Below are 19,245 nucleotides of genomic sequence, written 5' to 3'. Positions count from 1 at the left end.
CGAACTCTGGCTGCGACTCAAACCTGAGGGGTCTAGAGACTTTCTGGATTTGTGTGTTGAGCAGGACGAACGAGGTTGAGGGAGAGGGTGCAAATCAGTTTTCTGTTCAGGGTTAGGGGTTGCCTCAGAAAGAGTCGGGTAGGAAGCGAGTTGGAGATGCAGGAGAGAATTTGTTAATGCTCACCCCCCTCCCCTTTTTACTTTCTTTCCTTTTTTTTTTTTTTTTTTTTTTTGTGCCCGCAGAGTGTGGCATCGGGGAGTCTTAGTTCTCTGACCAGGGATTCATCCTATGCCCCCTGCAGTGGAAGTGCGGAGTGTTAACCACTGGACCTCCAAGAAAATGCCCCTCCCCCTACTTTTGATACGTCAAGTTTCCAGCGGCTCTGCGCAGGCTTTCTGGGGAGGAGTCCTGGAAGAAGAATGTGAGCGCTGCTGCCAGTATGATCCACAGTATCGGCCCTCATATGATCACGGGTCTTTTTCTCTTCCCCAGATGGTGGGTTTCAGTACTGAATCGAAAAATCGGAAAGGAAAAAAAAAAAAAAAAGCCCCCTGACTTCTTATGCACCTACTGCCTTTCAGTGTATAAATGGTATGTATTCTCACGACAGCCCTGTACACAGCAAACTTCAACTAGAAAAGCTCAGTGCAAAAGAAACTCAAAAAACTGGAGCCCAAACAGGAATCTGAGATAAGAGACAAACACATCTCAGTTAACAACAGCCTCCCTGCCTGAGCACATCACACTGCACCCACATTTCAAGATATTTCTCAAACAAGGTCGCCAGACACAAAGCAACTGCTCCACCTTGAGAAACAACAGCCCGTTTGAATGTCAAGGTTAATGTTGACTATATGAGCATTGTTCTTACTTTAGAACTTCACTCTAGATGTTCCAGTATGTTATCCTTATTTTATAGATGAATAACCTGAACCACAGAAAGGCTAAATAACTTACCCAAGATCACACAGCTAACAGACACCAGAAAAGTTTGAAACTGGGACTGTGTGACTCACCAAAACCTGAATTTGATTCTCCGCCCTCTTCACTTTTCCCAGGTCAGGGCAGGTGAGCTCAGTGAAAGGAAGTGCTGACACTCCAGAATAGAGGGAGCTGCTGCAGGGGCGACCTACTTCTCCCACTTGTTTCTTTTTAAAGATCCAGCGGCTGTTGTGGCTTTGAGGAAGGAGGAGGTAGAGATGGCTCCATGGGCTTCCTCTATCCCCTCCCCCATACTACATCTCCAAGGCTAACATCACACCTGGGCCAGCTCAGCATCATGAAAGGAGGGAGACCTTTCGCCTCATGTGGGAAATAAACCAGACAAGCCTTACTGTGTGTTAGCAGGAAGTAAGGAGGCATGTCACCTGTTTCAAAGTGTATTTGCTCACTCTTCAAGCTGGGCATGATTCAGCTCAGTCTTTGCACTTGCTATTCCTCAAACCTGCAACACTCTTCCAAGGACCATCCTCACTGCCTGTCCCACCTCCTTCAGGACTTGCAACAGATGGTGTGACCATTCTTGACCAGTTTACAGTTGCCATCTTTCCCCCCCTCATCACAGATCCTCTTTCATACTGCCCCCCGGCCCCTGCATAGAATGTATAATGGTGTTGTCTGTTTTGTTTCTTGTTTCTCCCACAACCACAATGTTAGCTCCACTAGGACAGGGAATTTGGACTGTGTTGATACTTGCAACTCCCCACCCCGCCCCCCCCAGTCTGAATCTTGCAGTGTGAAGCTGTGTGTGTGTGTTGGGGGCGGGGGGGTGGTCGCTCAGTTGTGTCTCTTTGCGACCCCGTGGACTGTAGACCATCAGGCTCTTCTATCCATGGGATTTCCCAGGCAAGAATACTGGATCAGGTTGCCATGTTCTCCTCCAAGGAATCTTCCCAACCTAGGGATGGAACCCACCTCTCCTGTGTCTGCCACGTTGGCAGGCAGGTTCTTCACCACTGGGCCACCTGGGAGGCCCCATGGACAGGTGCTAACTCAGCCTTCATCCTTCTGCCTCTACAGGTCCCAGGCATGTGGTGACCACCATGGTCCTTGGAATCATGATGCTCCCCTAATAGGAGAGGGCCTGGAGCCTGGCCATAGGATGGGCACGAGCGCCAAGAGGCTCAGCATTCATGCCTGGGAAGGCCTGGGAGATGGCCCCACAGCTAGGATGCTTTGATGTTGCTCCATAATAGATTTGGGTTAGGAGGCACAGTCATCTTAATACCTTGGTTGGCTCCACGGAGAGCAGGCACCCAGGTAGCCTTCAGCTCCAAATAGGATGAGCAATGGGGCCAGGAAGACACAGAATTACAAGGAACACTAGTGGGGGACTAGGGGCACCAGGCTTCCTTCAGGACATCCTATCCCCTAGTATAGCAGTTGTCCTGTTCTGCAAGGTGGGACAAACAAACCCTTTTGCATTCTTTCTCTTGATCATATAAAAAAACACACCTTCCCTGGAAGGGCTACAAGTCGCTGGCAGGACAGACCAACCCCACTGGAACCCAGATCCTGGTCCTCTTTACTTCCTCCACTGCCAACACCCCATTAGCTCCTCTTGCCTGATCACAGCCTGGTCTCCATCTCCCAGGTTCTGCCCAGACCCTTTCAGCCAGAGGGATCCTGTTAAGATATAAAACATACCATGCTGCTCCTTACCACAGCCCCCCAAAGGTTTCTTCTTACGAATAAAGTCCCAAATTCTCACCCTAGCACACGAGACTCTGCATATAACACACCCAGGCTTCTCACTCAGCCAGTTCCTTTCAGAGTGGCCTCCTCAAAGCTCCCTGTAAAGGCCAGGCACCCTCCCTGTCTGTATACTGGCTGTTCATTACCCCACAGACAGGCTTCCTCACCTCCCTCAGGACTCTGATCAGATGTCTCCCTACAGCCTCTCTCCTGTACTTCTTTGCAGTCATCTCCCCAAATGGGTTCCCCTTTTAATCTGTGTCTGTTTCCTTCCACAAAGGCAGGAAGCACGCGTGGTCTGTTTTGTTTACTGTGGTGGCCACAGGGCGTAGAAAAACCCAGGCACCCGGTAGGTACTCCTTGTCTTCGGATCTGAACTGACAGCTTTGGCCCAGCCCAGATGGGACTGTGCAGACACTGAACAAGAGCAGCAGCAGGGCGTGGGGTGTATGTCTCAGGCGTGAATCCTGAGGAGAGTTCAACCCAGGAGGGGTTGCACCCCCATTATCCCCGATACCCCCACATCACTGGGGCAGACCCAGCCTTTGGTAGGTGTGCAACCAGCCAAGAGGGAAGGGCTTAAGTTGGAGACAGCAAAAAAGGCAAACCAAGCACACAACTCCAGCACTAAGTCATGTTCTTTACTTCCCAGAAGTGATGGCTAAAGGGTGGGAGGGGGGGTGAGAAAAGGAAGACAGAAAGAGCCAGGGGGAGGGAGGAGAGGGGACAGTAAAACACTGTTCTACGAAGTCTCAGGAGGCAAGTGCTCAAGGTAAAAAAGAGTCCTGGAGAATCATCCGCAGCTGCGGGAAGCATCTCGGTTTCCTTCTGTGTATAAGTCCTTGGGGGGAAAGGCTGCCGCGCTGCCACTGCATTAAATAGTTATGTACATCGCAGAGAGTCCCAGGCCGTGGGCAGGCAGGGAGGGGGGTCATTTCACCAGGGGCCGCGTTTTATCATCATCACCGCACTGGTGGGCTTTGTACTTTTTCACCTCTGCCATGTACTTGGCCCATGCATCACCTTTACTTGTTAATACCTGTTGGGGGGGAGGAGGGATACACAGGGGGTTGGGAAGGGGATGCCAGGAACCAGGGTCAGGACTGTCCTGAGACAGCTGACCCACCCACAGCGTATTGGGTCTGAGATAAAGATAAGCAGAGGCAAGTTATCTAGGAGCTGGGTTGAAAGCCCTCCTCCCCCACCCAGTACATCCATCCAAGGGCCAGATACTGAAGAGGGAGGGATGGGGCACCTCGGCCAGGCGCTGAGGCTAGAAGGAAAAGGCAACAGAGGCAGTCCCTGCCACAACCGGTCTGCTCACCTCATCCTCCGTCTTCTGCTTCTTGGCTACTATTCCCGTCTTGAGGGCTAGTTTGTTCCCGCCTCTGCGCTTGCCCACCTGGGTGAAGGGACAGAAGACTGCAACGGTTACAGGAGCCGGGGCCCGCCCTTGGCGGTGCTGAGGCCCACTACACCTTCCTAGCCCGGCCCGGTGGCCCGTCCCGACGCCGCGCCCAGCTCCACCAGCCGGCCGACCTGCGCAGCAATCAGAGAGGAGCACACGCGACTCAGCGCCTGCCCTGGGCCCATGATGCCCAAGCAGTCCTGGGCCCCCCAGCTGTCTTCCCAGGGAGAGAGAAGAATCCCCACATGAGGGGGATGAGCTCTGTCCTCACTATCCCCTAGTACAGACCACACAGGCAGCAACTGCTCCCTTTATTGAGCACTTACTGTATACTAAGCCCTGTGCCAAGTGGCTTTGGACGTATCATCTCCTTCAACTTTCACAGTTACCTTAAGATGAAGGTCATAACCGTCCCCATTGGACAGATGAAGAAACACCTTTGAAAAGGAGAAGCCTGTCCCCTGGATCATGCTGACAGCAGACAGTGGAGCTGGATTCAGGGTCAGGTATGTTGAGTCCAGGGAGCAGCAATCTTAGCCACCGCCTGATGCTGTTCCCTGACACCTAACCTGGCCTGGCCTCTTTGAGGGCACTCCCGCAAATGGCCCCCCCGATGACCAAACGGAAAAGGCAGTGACAACTACTGCTACTCTCATTCACAGGGGGGCACTCGGCTGCCACCCAGTTCTCACACCAGCCCAGGCCCGGTCACTTCCCATTCTTCAAACGTAAGATTTAGCCTGAACTTTCCCGGTCCTCTATTTTCTCCCACGAACTGAGGGCTTCTTGTGCACCAAGGGCTGTGACAGGCTTTACAGACATCCTGTCCCTAGCCCTCAACCAGGTGTTAAGTGACCTGAGCTGCTGAGACTATTCTCACACTCATTTTTGACAGATGAAGAAACTTGACGCACCCCCACCCAAGTCCATTACTCTTAAGTCAACACTTTTTTTCTCCACACCACAGGAACTTGCTCTCAACACAAGAGATAAAGCCAGCTCAGGGTTGACAATCAATATAGGTGCCCTTTTTTTAGCCTAGAGTTTCTCAATCTTAGGCACTAATGACATTTTGAACAGGATCATGTTTGCTGGAGAGGGGGAGGAGAGAGTTGTTCTGTTTCAGGATGTTGAGCAGCAGCTCTGCCCTCTGCTCATGAATGTCCGTCCTGATGACCACAGATGTCCCCAGACTTCGTGAAGTGTGGAGATGGGGTAGGTGGAAATCGTCCCCAGTTGAGAACCATTGGTTCAGCCCTTCCTATAAGGCTTGCCCAATGGTAATCACATAAGAAGATGCCCATTTTTGCAAGCAGGGAAAATGAGGTTAGGCCATCTCAGATGCTCCGGGAGAGCAGTGATGCCTGTCATGTTCAGCACAGCATATCCATCACCTAGCACAGTGCCCAGCACAAGGTAAGGTGCTCAATAAATGGACACCGGACGAAGGAAAATCATGGAACTCAAGCAAATCTCCTAGGTCACACAGTAAGCAGTCTGAGTCTTTCATTCACACAGCTCAGACTCCAGACTTGAATATGACACCCATTCTCAGAGTGGGAGATGGTCCCCAAGTCCAAAGTTCGGGTGGGTACCACTCAAACAGGAATTCTAGTACCCTGGTCTCCCGATCCTCGGAACGCTGTTTCCAATGGAATCTGCCCCCCCCCCCCAGCTCCCAGTTCCTGCGGGCAGACTCCTGGGGTCCCCATCTCCGCCCCCAGACCTCTCTTGTAGGGAATCCAGGTTCTGAATCCTCAGCGGATGACCCAGACGGCCCCCTGATCGGAGTCGGAGGGTGGACCTGGATCCCGATCCCCTTTCTCGGTCCCGATTCCCCAGGCCAAGGAAGACCCTGGCGCCCGCCCCCACCCCCGCGGCTCCTTACGAAGCTGAGCGTGGGGCCCGGACCGCCCTTCCTCTTCGGATCCCCGGGACCCGCGGCGGCAGCGGTGGCTGGCTGATCGGGTCGCTGCGGGCCCGGGGGCGGCTCCTCCTGCCGCTGCCGCTGCTCCTCCTCCATCTTCCGCTTGAACAGCTCCAGGAAGCTGCCGTCGTTGGCGAACAAGTTCACGCCGCCCGACACTGGGCTCGAACCCGCGCCCGACACTTCATCATCCCCGCTCTCGGGCGACGTCCCGGGCCCGGACTCAGCCCATCGGCTTCCGCCGCCGCCGCCGCCACCCGCGGGGCCCGGCGCCTCCCGACCAGGAGGCTCCGCCCGTCTCCCTCGGGCAGCCATTTTGTCACCAGGTGCCGCGCAAAGGGCTCCGGGAAGGCCGCTCCCGGCCCCGCGCTTGGCGCCCGACAAGCCTGGTCCCGGGCAATGCATGCCGGGAAGACCCGTCTGGTGCTTAGACGACCGCAGTGGGGGCGGGGCATGAGGGGCGGGGCGAATGAGGAATAAGGCCTGACGCTGCGCGCCCTCAAGCAGCTGCCCGGCCCGCCCCGGCCCGCCCCGGCCCGCCCCGGCCCGCCCCGGCCCGCCCCGCCGGGTCCGGCGGAACATTATAACCCTGCTTAGGCTCCTGCTGGCGTTACGCAGAGATGGTCTCTTCCGGAATGAGACTATTGTTTGGTTCTGGGTGTGTAGCTGGCTCTCGGAGTGAGGTTCCCGCTTGGGACTCGGTGGTGTACTAGCTTTTCGGGGCTAGAATCTCCTTCTGACACCAGGGATAATCTCAGTGAGGGGAGAGACGTTGCCTGGCTGTGTGCTCAGCTGATAACCTCGGAACCTGGGTCCCTAACTAAAACTAGCTAGAGTGCATATCTAGTCTGGTCCCCGAGAACAGAAATGGGGGTGTCTCTGGATTAGGTACCTATCTCTGGGATGGAGCTTTCATTTGGAAATAGAGACACAGCTCACTCCAAGGAGCTGAGAGGTTCATATCTGCAAATCAAGGTATTACTTTTTGTGCTGCTGCTAAGTCGCTTCAGTTGTGTCCGACTCTGTGCGACCGCATAGACGGAAGCCCACCAGGCTCCCCCATCCCTGAGATTCTCCACGCAAGAACACTGGAGTGGGTTGCCATTTCCTTCTCCAATGCATGAAAGTGAAAAGTGATTGTGAAGTTCTTTATGTGCTAGAGTACTGAAATGAAGCCACGGATATTTCTAGGTTGGAGTCTCCAACTAAGGTATAGTATCCGCAAAAGGGCCTGGGACCAAGCATGTATTCCTGCCCAGGGCAGAGTTTCAAACAGAATTGGCTGAACTGAAGTTTCCCTTCGAACCTGGGGTAAAGGGGAAGCAGGTTTTGGGGAATCGGGTGCCTTCTACAACAAGGATGCAAGCCCGCAAAGGAGCTCAGGGCTCACTGGACAAGGATCTACGGACCTCGCCCCCAACTGGAGTAATTCTCTCTAACCCACTCGCAGCGCCGAAACTGTCTCCAGCAAACTAATCGGTTCGTCTGTGATTGGTTTGCGTCAGGAGCCCGATGGCTCCCAGCCAATTGAATAACAGAAGAGACGGACCTGAGGGGTGCTGGGACCTAGTTCGGAGAATAGGGGCGGGAAATGATCGACAAGAAGTTGAGCCTATGGAGTCAGGTCAGGGTGGACCTCGGAACTAACTTCTTGAAAAGGGCATGGAATGGGTGTTTGGTCGGTTGCTAAGGGGAGGTTGGTGCTACCGGGACGTGAGAGTGATTGGTGAAAGTAAGAAAAGATGTAGCCAATGAGAGGAGTGCTGCTAGACTTAAAGGCCAATCAGTAAAGGGGAGTATCCTGGGATGTACCAATGCATTAATTAGACAGGGGGAGTCTTTGAAGAAAATGTAGACAAGAGGCTGACATGATGAAGCTTGGAAGGGAAGACATTGGACATATAGCTTCTATTAGCTCCTAGAAGTTAAGCTATGAGAAAATCAGTTCAACCTTCTAGCCGTGATGGGGATATGATAGGAAATTTCCCCTGCAGGTGCTTTGCATGGTGCGCTCCGCTTGATCACGTGAGCCGGTTCCAAGATGGCGGCAGGGGTGGCCGGGTGGGGGGTTGAGGCAGAGGAGTTCGAGGATGCCCCTGATGTGGAGCCGCTGGAGCCCACGCTTAGCAACATCATCGAGCAGCGCAGCCTTAAGTGGATCTTCGTTGGGGGCAAAGGTGGAGTTGGCAAGACGACCTGCAGGTAAAAAGGCTGCGGTGGGGGCCGGGAAAACGGGTGGGATGTACCACAGGGTGAAGGGGAGGCGAAAGACCGGGTCTTCCAGCACCAGCCGGGCAGGAGGGCTGGGGCGGGGTCTTCTGGATTGTACTCTCCAGAAGTTATCTGGAGCAAGTGGAAGATACCTCCTGAAAGCCGGCCGGGCACCCTCTGAATTGGACCATCCCTGTTGGGGCTCAAGGGCTGAACCACGTTGAATCCAGCGCACGGGGTCCGGGAGAGCACTTAGATGTCCCCATCAGGTAGACTGTACCAGAGTGTGCCCAGAGAAGGGGAGGGGCACCTGAGCGAACTATCCTAATCTGGTGGACCTTGTCGTTCTCTGCCCACGTGGGGGTGGAAGGCGGGAGGGAGAGCACATGATCAGGCTATCCCAGTCAGCTGGGAGGAGGGGGAGGGATCCACCGGGCAGATCACCCTGGACAAATGGACCGTTTAGCAAGAGGTGCAAAGGACCCCTTAGCTTAGCGTTGAGGGAGCGGACACAGGGTCAGGCTGTGCTGACTGGACAGCCGGATCGTGATGCCACCCTGTGCCAGCGAAGAAGCAGGCATCACACCAGACTGACACACTTAGCCGAATCTTACCACTCTAGCCAGGTGGAAGGTTCAGTAGATGAGATCTGAGAGGGTCCCACAGCAGAGATTGAGGCCTGATCCCACAGTCCTCCATACTCTTCTCTCAAGGCCCTTACTGATCCAGGTCCCCTGATCCTGCGACCCTTCATCTCCCCCTTGCAGACCTAGGGAGCAGAGCCTGACTCTTCACACACACACACACACACACACACACACACACCCCGCCCCAACCTTTTGACCTTTCTTTTGCCCAGCTGCAGCCTAGCAGTCCAGCTGTCCAAGGGGCGGGAGAGTGTTCTAATCATCTCCACCGACCCAGCCCACAACATCTCCGATGCATTTGACCAGAAGTTCTCCAAGGTGCCTACCAAGGTCAAAGGCTATGACAACCTCTTTGCCATGGTGAGTGCAATAGGGCTCAGGCCTACCCCACGCCCCACCCCCCAGCTCTGTCAAAGGCACCTTCAGGCCTTTCCTGTGAACACCCACCATTAGCTACCATGTCCTGCAGGTTCTCCAGCCTCTTGTCTTTCCACTTTCCCCTCTTCAGCATACCCACAGGGGACTGGGTGAGAGACGTTTGTGGATCAGAAAGGAAACCAGAGTAGCTGGAGTGAGCAAGGGGAGGGGAGGGAGACATCAATAATAGGACCTAGCAGGCCACTGGGAGTAGTTAAGCTTTGTTTCCAAATTTATATATATTTTTATATTTATTTTTATTATGTATTTGGTTGCTCTGGACCTTAGTGCCAGGTCTTAGTTGCAGCACACAGAATCTTTAGTTGCAGCATGTGGGATCTAGTTTCCCAACCAGGTGTTGAATACAGGTCGCCTGCATTGGGAGGGTGGAGCCTTAGGCACTGGACCGCTAGGAAAGTCCCTGATTCCAGGTTTAATGGGAACCTGTTTGTTTTAAGCAGAATAATGTCATGGGACACATCGTTTTTCGAAAAGATCCCTGTAGCTTTCATGAAGAGATTGGACTATAAAGTCAAGAATGGAAGCAAAGAGAGCTGGGACAGTGCCCAGGCTAGAAATGGTGGCAGCCAAAACTTGGTGGGGAGGGAGGTGAAAGTGGTAAAATTGGGGATTTATTTTCATTAGTTTGGCTTCGGTGGGTCTTCATTGTCGTACACAGGGGCTTCTGTCGCAGTATGTGGGGTTAGTTGCCCCATGGCATTGGGATCTTAGTTCCCTGACCGGGGATTTCGTCTGCATCCCCTGCATTGGAAGGCGGATTCTTAACCACTGGACCACCAGGGAAATCCCTGGGATGTATTTTGGAATTAAAGCAATTTGACTGCTTGGTTATAATGCATGAGGAAAAGAAATGAATTCAGTACATCTCTTAGTTGACTCCCTGGGCAACTGAGATGGAGAAGACTGGGAGAGGAGCAGGTGTAGAAGGCAAAAATGGGGAATTTTATTTGGCTTAGTGAGACCAAGGTGCCCATTGGTCATCCAAATGGAGACATCAGAGCAGTGGCTTAGTTATATGAGCCTAGAGGAAGAGGTTGGCATTGAGAGTCATTGTCCCAAGGGTGATATTTATTTAAAGCTGTGTGAATGGAGGAAAGAGTGAGAGAATAGAGAGGCTCAGAAACAACTCTAGGGGCATATCAACATTTAGGGTCCAGCAGAGGAAGAGGAAGAATCAGTGAAAGAGGCCAAGGAGGAGCCCCAGGTGAGGTGGGAGGGAAGCAGGATAGTATGGGCTCCTAAACTCGAGGAGGACAAAGGGACTTGGGCAGAAAGATTGTTGGCTCTGGCAGGCACATCCGTTTTAAGCAGATCACCCTGGGAATGGGCGCAAAAGCCTGCCTGGAGTGGGTGAACCACAGTGGAGACAGGGATCACCATGATGGGAGCAGAGAAATGAGCGTGGCCATCCCTGGAGGGGAATGGGAATCAGAGTTAAGGAAGGCTTTTCTGAGAAAGGAGATTTTAAGAGCACGTGTGTTTGCTGATGCGAATGCTTCAGAGAATTCTCTGGCAGTCCAGTGGTTAGAACTCTGGGGTCTCTCTTTACTGAGGATCAGGTTCAACCCCTGATTTGGGAACTAAGGTCCCAGAAGCTGATCAGTGTGGCCAAAAAAAAAAAAAAAGCTTCAACTGGAAGGGACAAGTGATGCTACAGGAGGGAATAAGGATGCCAGCCGAGGAGGGGCCTCAGGTGGGCAACTGCTTGCTCCAGTGCACAGACCCAGGACTTGGGCTTTGGTGCCAGGACCAGGGACGTGGAAGGAAGGACTGGGGCATTTTCTAGGGTGAAATGAGGGTGTTGGTGGCCAGTGGCTTCACTTTCTCACTGAGGCACAAGCCCCAGCAGAGACTATGGGCCACTTGGGAAAGAAGGTGTTTGAGGAGGAAGGAGATGTGGCATTAATACTCCCACTGGTGGACTGTCTGGCTCGTCAAATGCCCATTGGAGATTTGCGATCAGCAGTGGGGAGCAAGGTGAAGCTGTTTGTCAGGCGTGTTCCTCAGATGTTTACCTTGGTGCAGCCATGCCAGCGAGCTGCAAATAATGAGAATGGGGCTTTTGCCAACTGTAGAGGGAAAAGAGGGTGTGTATGCAGAGGCATCCTCTGGAGACTGGGCTGGATAAGGGTGCCAGCCAAGAGGAACACCGACAGCGAACAAGGGGGCAGAGGGGTGAGGATGAGGTGGCCCAGAGAGATCTAGAATAACAGGAGTTGAGAGAGCTAGGGTCAAAGAGTGGGCCAGTGGCTAGGAATAACCCATCAAGGGTGTGACTGTGGGGGGTGATATGCGGACGAGCTCCCCATAGGGAAGTGATCTCTGAGTCCAGGGAGTTGAGGGATTCACCACAGAAACCATCAAGTCCAAAAGAAGAGGTAGGGGCTTCCCTGGTGTCTCAGTGGTAAAGAATCCACCTGCAACGCTGGAGACACGGGTTCATTCCCCCCTGATGCAGGAAGATCCCACGTGCCGAAGAGCAACTAAGCCCATGTGCCGCAGCCGTTAAACCTGTGCTCTAGAGCCTGGGCGCTGCAACTACTGAAGCCCCAGAGCCCTAGAGCTTGTGCTCCACAAAAAGAGAAGCCACCGCGATGAGAAGCCTGCACACCGCAATTAGAGAAAAGCCCTTGCAGCAAAGAAAAACTCAGCATTGCCAAAAATAAATAAAATTATTATAAAAAAGAAAAAGAAGAAGAAAAAGAGGTAACGCAGGCAGAAGATAGAGAGGCATTGCGTGCAGGACAGGACAGGGACCCCAGGCTTGGTTATCCTTTCATGTATCCTACATCCAAGTTGAGGACCTACTCTGTGCCACACACTTCCCAGGATTGGGGACACCACAGTGAACAAAACAATCAAAACCCCTACCCTCATGGGGCCGGCACTGTGGTGTGGAGACAGGTGATAGACATGATAAGTAGACACCATGTGCGTGTGTGCTTAGTTGCTAAGTTGTGTCCGACTCCTTTATGTCCGACTCCCCACTGCTTGCAGTCCACCCGTGGACTGTAGCACGCCAGACTCCTCTCTCCATGGGATTTCCCAGGCAAGAATACTGGAGTGGATTGCTGTTTGCTTCTCCAGGGGATCTTCAGGAGGCCAGATGTTAAGGAGAAAGGAAAAGAGGGCTGCGGGTCTAGGGCTGCACTGTTAGCTCGGGCATTCAAGGAAGACTCATGTTACAGGACTGATCTGGAAGAGGTCCTGGGCTGGGTGGGGGAACAGCCAGTGAAAAGTCCCTGCAGGGACTTCTCCAGCAGTCCAGTGGTTAAGACTCCATGCTTCCACTGCAGGCGGCACGGGTTCGATCCCTATTCAAGGAACTCAGATCCCACACATTGCAGGATGTGGCCAGATAAAAAGAAAAGGCCTTGCAGTGGGCTCTGGCTTCCATCTGGGCACTGAGGACAGTTGATGATCTTCCATCTGCTTGTTTGACAATCTGCGGTCGCTGAATACCCGAAGCGCCTAAGGGAGGGGCCGTGGCACCTCGGGGGTCTCCTCAGCTGTGATCTGATGATGGGCTGTGCTCAGGCGCCCCCCAGGCTCCCTCAGGTTCTGTGCCTCGGTGCCAAGGCCCCAGCCACAGCAGCCTGAATCTTGACCCCCTCGGCCCGAAGGAGATTGACCCCAGCCTGGGCGTGGCGGAGCTGCCGGACGAGTTCTTTGAAGAGGACAACATGCTGAGCATGGGCAAAAAGATGATGCAAGAAGCTATGAGCGCATTCCCAGGCATCGATGAGGCCATGAGCTACGCAGAGGTGATGAGGTCAGGCACGGCCAGGGGTACTGGGTGCTGCCTGGGGCTGGGGGCAGAAGAAAGGGCAAAGCAGGCCTGACCCTCTTCTCCCTGCAGGCTGGTGAAGGGCATGAACTTCTCCGTGGTGGTGTTCGACACGGCGCCCACAGGCCACACACTGAGGCTGCTCAACTTCCCCACCATCGTCGAGCGGGGGCTTGGCCGCCTCATGCAGATCAAGAACCAGATCAGCCCCTTCATCTCACAGGCAGGCAGGGCCCCCGGGCAGCCAGGAATCCCCTGAGTCAGAACAGGGCTCCCAGTCACACCGTAACAAAGGCCTTTACCACGTGCCCTCTCAGTCAGCGCTTCCCAGTGGGGGGCTTGGGTCTTCACTGTCCGCCCCCCTCCACCTCGGTGTCCCTGCCTCCACCTCTTGAGTGCCCCAGACAGAGCTTGAAACCACATACAGTAAATCCATTACATATGAATGAGTCCCATTCTGAGATAAAGTTTGTAAGTCCAGTTCGTCCGTAAGTTCAGCAGAATTACCCTGGGTGCCCAAAGAACGCGATTGTCTTTGTAGTTCTGTACTGTACTGTTGCTGTTTAGCTGCTCAGTCGCTTCTGACTTTTTTGTGACCCCATGAACTGTAGCCCACCAGGCTCCTCTGTCCATGGGATTTCCCAGGCAAGAATTCGGGAGTTGGTTGTTGTTTCCGTCACCAGGGGATCTTCCCAATGCAGGGATCGAACCTGAATCTCCTGCATCAGCAGGCGGGTTCTTTACCGCTGAGCCCCCAGGGAATCCCATACCATACTGTACTGGGTTTATAATACTTCTTGCACAAATAATACATAAAAAACACAAAAAATAAAACATTTTTAAACTCACAGGACAGTACCTTAAAAAGTACACTAGTGCAGTACAACAGTTGGCATACAGATCAGGCAAGAAGAGTTACTGACTGGAGGAGGGAGAGGAGGTTAGAGGTGGTAGAGCTGAAGGATCGTCAGCAATAGACAGAGGACAAGCTGCAGTTTCAGTCGCGCCTGACGTTAATAGTACAAGTTCTGGCTTCTGGCTGAAACCAGATGTATGTTTGTATCTTCAAAAGTTCACAACTTGAAGGTTCCTATGTAGGGGACTTACTGTATCCAGAGCCAGGTGGCCCAGGTTCAAATGCACTGCGCTCTGGTGTGATACTGCTCTGTGATCTCAAGTCAGTTCCCCTCTCTGGGCCGTGTCTGTCAAATGGAGCATGCGGGTCCCCCCGCCACGGGTTGTTATTAGCACGACATGACAACCCTAATGACCCCACGCTCCTGCACACCACTCCCACCTCCCTGGTTATGGGTGGTCCCCTGGTGGGGACTTGAATCTCAGGTAGTAACTTTTTTTTTCTATCGGTGGTTCCTCTGGGTCTCCGTTTCTGCGAGGGCTTTTCTCTAGTTACAGCAAGTGGAGGTTACGCTCTAGTTGCAGTGCCTGGGCTTCTCGCTGCAGTGGCTTCTCTTGTTTCAGAGCAGAGTCTCTAGGTGCAGGGGCTTTGGTAGTTGCAGCACCCGGGCTTAGTTGCTCCTCAGCATGTGGGATCTTCCGGGATCAGGGATCGAACCCATGTCTCCCACTTTTGGCAGGTGGACTCTTAACCATTGAGCCATCAGGGAAACCCCCCTCAGGTAGTAGAATTTGTGGAGCATTTCCTATGTGCCAAGCACCCTTCTGAGTGTGTGACAGTGTGTTGTATAGGACAGCAGCTCTACACATGGAGAAACCGAGGCACTAACCTGGCCATGGTCCCACAAAAGTGGGCAGAGCTGGGGATGGACCCGTATGATCTGCTCAAGGGCCTACATCTTAAACCACTGGGAGGTGTTGGGATTCGTTTCCTCCCATCTCCCCCCACCCGCCCTGCCCCCCCCCCAACCAAGTGTCTAGTGAGCTGGACCCAGGGAGTGTAATGGGCACCAGGTAAACCGTGAGCCCTCTCTCATCCCCATAGATGTGCAACATGCTGGGCCTCGGCGACATGAACGCAGACCAGCTGGCCTCCAAGCTGGAAGAAACGCTGCCTGTCATCCGCTCTGTCAGCGAGCAGTTCAAGGACCCTGTGAGTTCAGGTCCAGGTGGGCAGTGAGAGGCTCCGGGAACCATGGGGACAGGGCTGAGACCTGCCCCTCCCTGTCTTCTCTTGCCTCCCACAGGAGCAAACAACCTTCATCTGTGTGTGTATCGCGGAGTTCCTGTCCCTGTATGAAACCGAACGGCTGATCCAGGAGCTGGCCAAGTGCAAGATTGACACGCACAATATCATCGTCAACCAGCTCGTCTTCCCTGATCCCGAGAAGCCCTGTAAGATGTGTGAGGCCCGCCACAAGATCCAAGCCAAGTACCTGGATCAGGTGCGCACACCCACCCTCCCGCCAAGTCTCACACTTTGACCCCCAGAAGCTGCGGTCTGGCCTAGCCCAGCCAGCCCAGCTGATCTTTTACTGTGTTCTCTGAACTTTTGCTCCATCTCACTCTCTGTTCATCTGCCTAATCCCCTGCCCTTCACCTCCTGCTTCAGACCTGATTCTGGCCTTTGTAGACTAGCTGGCCTGGGTATCTCTGATCCTGGGGAGTGGGAGGTCCAGGCCCGGGATCTCTGACCTCACTGGCGCCACTCCCACCCATGACCCTGTAAAGTCCTTGCTCATATTCTCTCCCTGACCCTGAGACCACCCCCAGCCTGACCCTTTACACCGACCACATCCTGTCCCTGCCCTGGGGCCCCCTGACTGCTGCCTTCTGCCCCCGCCACAGATGGAGGACCTATACGAAGACTTCCACATTGTGAAGCTGCCACTGCTGCCCCATGAGGTTCGGGGAGCAGACAAGGTCAACACATTCTCCTCTCTCCTCCTGGAGCCCTACAAGCCCCCCAGTGCGCAGTAGCACCTCCACCAGCCCCAGCTGCCATTTCACACCCACCCGCCACCCACCGGGGCAGAGTTTGCACAAAGTTCCCCCTCTAATACAGGGGAACCACTTGGGGGATGGGAGGCGGGGAGGGGGTCTTTTCCCCCTGGTGGGGCTGGGGGAGCTATAGCTGCACCCCCACCTCTCCCCACCTCTCCTCCCTCAATAAAATGATCTTAAACTTCTGTGGATATTGCTATGAGGTAGGAGTTGGGGCTTAGAACCTTCATGTACGGTTGCACAGGTTGTACACTGCACAAAGATGTCACATCCAGAGAGGCACTGTCAAAACAGAGATCTAATAGAGATGCATGTTTATTGTGGCAATTTTGGAAGGAGGGTTCTTTGTAAAGGGGTGCTGTTTTCTTGGTCTTTGTGGGTCAGGGTGTCTTTCTGGGCTGTGAAGCCTGGAATAGGAGAAATTGCATCTGCCCACGTCCTTCAGGGCTCAGAGCGTGGGAACCAAGAGGCCCCTTGGCCAGCCCCAGGCTGGCGGGGAGCGGATTAGGCCGGCAGCGGGCCCAGCACTGCCTGCTGTTTGGTTTGGGAATTAGTGGGCGCCCTGGGCAGAGGCTGGGCTTGCCAGACTGGGGATTAACAGTCTCCACCCACCTCCCCCCCACAACCAATTCCTATTCTATGGAATGGCATGGCATCAGCCTGTCCCAGCACAGGACTGCAGCAGGGGGGCAGTTCAGGGGACAAGATGACAAAAAACTCAGAGGCTAGAGGGGCCTGAAGTCCCATCGTGTCCCCAGAGCAGTCTCAGTGGCCTCTAGCATGTTTCCTGCAGTTTGAGCACCAGTCCCCTATTCCTAAAATGGAAACAGAAGGGGGCCATTCATAGGGCCCTGGCACAAATTCACCTGACCTTGGAAGGGTCAGCACACCAGCCTGAAAGACACCTAACAGTCCGCCTTCTCCCCTTCACGCTTCCCTCTGCCACTCCCTGGACAGTCATTGTCACACCCTGCTTGAGAGACCCAGGACTGGCATGATCTTAGGCATTTGCAAGTTCCAAGCTGGAGCTAAATGTGGGTGGGGGCAAAAAGGGGGTGCTTGGGGACACACATGAGTCAGGAAGTAGTGTTTAGACAGCGCACATCCAGGATCTAGGTGTGCCAGGGTGTGCATGTGTAAGGGGAACCCAGCCACGAGCCTAGACGTGTCCCCCCCCCGCAACTCCGTCGGGTTGTACACCACCCAGTATAGGCAGGTCCATGTCAGGGAAGTGCTTATAACCTAACCAAACTGCTCGGGATTCAAATCCCAGGTGTGTCATGGAGGGGCTGTCTGTCATCTGGGCCTCAGTTTAGCGGGAATAACAAAGTCACCAAGTTCACATTTTCTGCGTGTAAAGACACAAAGAGATGAAATAGGTAACGCCTTTACAACAGCCCCAGGCATGTACCTGCCAAGGAGTGTTTGTTAATATTCGCTGTTACAATTAGTAAGCATGTGAACTAGCCTGGGCAACCTGCCTCCGCCCCAGCAGGGGTCCAGCAGTCAAAAGTGTGTGGGGATACTGGGAGCTGGAGGATGGGAGATGAGCACGGGAGTGGGGGGTGGGGGGAGGCTGTGCTGGTAGCCGTGTGTAAGGATACAGCCAAGGAAATAGGGGCCTCAGGTCAGGTATGAAATGAAGTGAAAGTCACTCAGTCATGTCCAACTGCGATCCCACGGACTGTACAGTCCGTGGAATTCTCTAGGCCAGAATCCTGGAGTGGGTAGCCTTTCTCTTCTTCAGGGGGTCTTCCCAACCCAGAGATCGAACCCAAGTCTCCTGCATTGCAGATGGATTCTTTACCAGCTGAGCTACAAGGGAAGCCAGGTTGAGTATGGAGCCCATCAACCTGAAGCCTGTCCCCTCCCCAGTTGCCTTAGCTAGCAGCATCACCCCTCACCCTCTTTTATGAGCTGTCCAGCAGCTGGACAGCGGAGGCATGGGTCCGAGGACAGACAGTCCGGGCTGGTTCCTAATTACCCCGGGTGGGGCAGACACCTGCTGGGTTAGGAACACAGCGTCCTGGCTGGCCAGACCTCAGGGTGGGGTCGAGTGGAGCTATATGCCTTCTGTAGCTAGGGTGGACTGGAGAGTCAGGGGCGCTCCAGGATGCCCCTCTTGGGGCTGGAGCCCTGAGCCTCTGCCCGTCCCACACTGGACTGTGCATTCAAAGTTGAGGTTGGAGGGCTGTCTGTGCCAGGCTAGAGTGCCCCCTGTGTAGGTGTGCCTCTGAAGGGAGAACATGTGTCCTGTATCCATGCCAAGTGTGGGGACAAAGTTTTGTGTCCCTAAGCTTGTGTGTTCATGCAATGACGAAAGTGACTGCAACCCAGGGTGTGTGTACGAGCCTGCCTGTCACCACCCAAAGTGAGGGGGTGTTGGGGAGGGTGTGTCTTATGGATTGATGTACAAATAAATGCAGGTGAATTTCATGAGGGATAATGGCCTGACTCCTGGATGTGACCCTCTGGGTCTGTGGGACTGTTGGGAGAGGTCAGTGTTGCACAAATGTGTCTTTGCAACATGGGCAAATCTAAGGGACCACCAGACATAGATCTGATCCCAGAACTGTAGGCTGCTGTGTTGAGGGCTAGTGCGCCTGCATCTGATGTGTGGTCAGTTCAGTTCAGTCCCTTGGTCATGTCCGACTCTTTGCGACCCCATGGACTGCCACATGCCAGACTTCCCTGTCCATCACCAACTCCCAAAGCATGCTCAAACTCATGTGGTCACAGGTGTGTTTTTGTACGGGGGAGATCAGGAATAAATGTAGGCTACCTCCCTCTGTGTGATGGTCGCCTTTGTGATGGTGTTCTGGGGTTGGGCTGTGGTCTGCACTTGGCTGGTTGTGTGACCTTGTGTGTCTTTATTACCTAGTACAGTTATGAAGGAATTCAGTGCTTGGGTCTCTGCCCTGTGTTCCTGGGTGGCTGTTTGGAGCACTGTGTGGGTGCCTGAGAGCTGGGAACCTGGTGGGTTTGGGTTAGGGTCCATTGGCTTTATATCTGCATGTTAGTGGGGGTGGGGTACACTAAGTGTCTCTTGTGTGACTCTGGAAATCTCTGTGACTGTGTAACTTCTTTCTGGGTCATGGTGATTGTGGGAGGCTGTGTTGAGGAAAGTTGAATTTGTGTCTGGATCTATGGTATGTTTCCATGTGCATCTTTATGGTTAATTTACAGGTGAGTTTCGAGTGACCCAGCCTCACC

At 53.8% G+C, this 19,245-nt stretch overlaps 2 protein-coding genes across 2 annotated transcripts; one reads left to right on the top strand and one right to left on the bottom strand.

The window, feature by feature from the left end:
• Positions 1-3,322: 3,322 nt before the first annotated feature.
• TRIR (telomerase RNA component interacting RNase) lies at positions 3,323-6,435 on the bottom strand. Its single transcript, XM_052643462.1, has 3 exons — positions 5,992-6,435; positions 4,020-4,097; positions 3,323-3,734 (listed from the first exon to the last, which is right to left on the bottom strand). Exons 1-3 carry the CDS (start codon positions 6,433-6,435, stop codon positions 3,627-3,629), a joined length of 630 nt encoding a protein of 209 aa, XP_052499422.1. The 3' UTR covers positions 3,323-3,626.
• A 1,623-nt stretch (positions 6,436-8,058) lies between these two features.
• GET3 (guided entry of tail-anchored proteins factor 3, ATPase) lies at positions 8,059-16,217 on the top strand. Its single transcript, XM_052643584.1, has 7 exons — positions 8,059-8,232; positions 9,101-9,248; positions 12,950-13,098; positions 13,186-13,336; positions 15,074-15,181; positions 15,276-15,473; positions 15,877-16,217. The coding sequence occupies exons 1-7, from the start codon at positions 8,072-8,074 to the stop codon at positions 16,006-16,008; spliced, it is 1,047 nt and encodes a 348-aa protein (XP_052499544.1). The 5' UTR covers positions 8,059-8,071; the 3' UTR covers positions 16,009-16,217.
• Positions 16,218-19,245: the final 3,028 nt, after the last annotated feature.

The sequence above is a fragment of the Budorcas taxicolor genome, chromosome 7 (genome assembly GCF_023091745.1).
Source record: "Budorcas taxicolor isolate Tak-1 chromosome 7, Takin1.1, whole genome shotgun sequence".
Classification (NCBI taxonomy): domain Eukaryota; kingdom Metazoa; phylum Chordata; class Mammalia; order Artiodactyla; family Bovidae; genus Budorcas; species Budorcas taxicolor.
The sequence above is the reverse complement of the archived record's forward strand: the minus strand, read 5'-3'. Positions and strand labels throughout refer to the sequence as shown.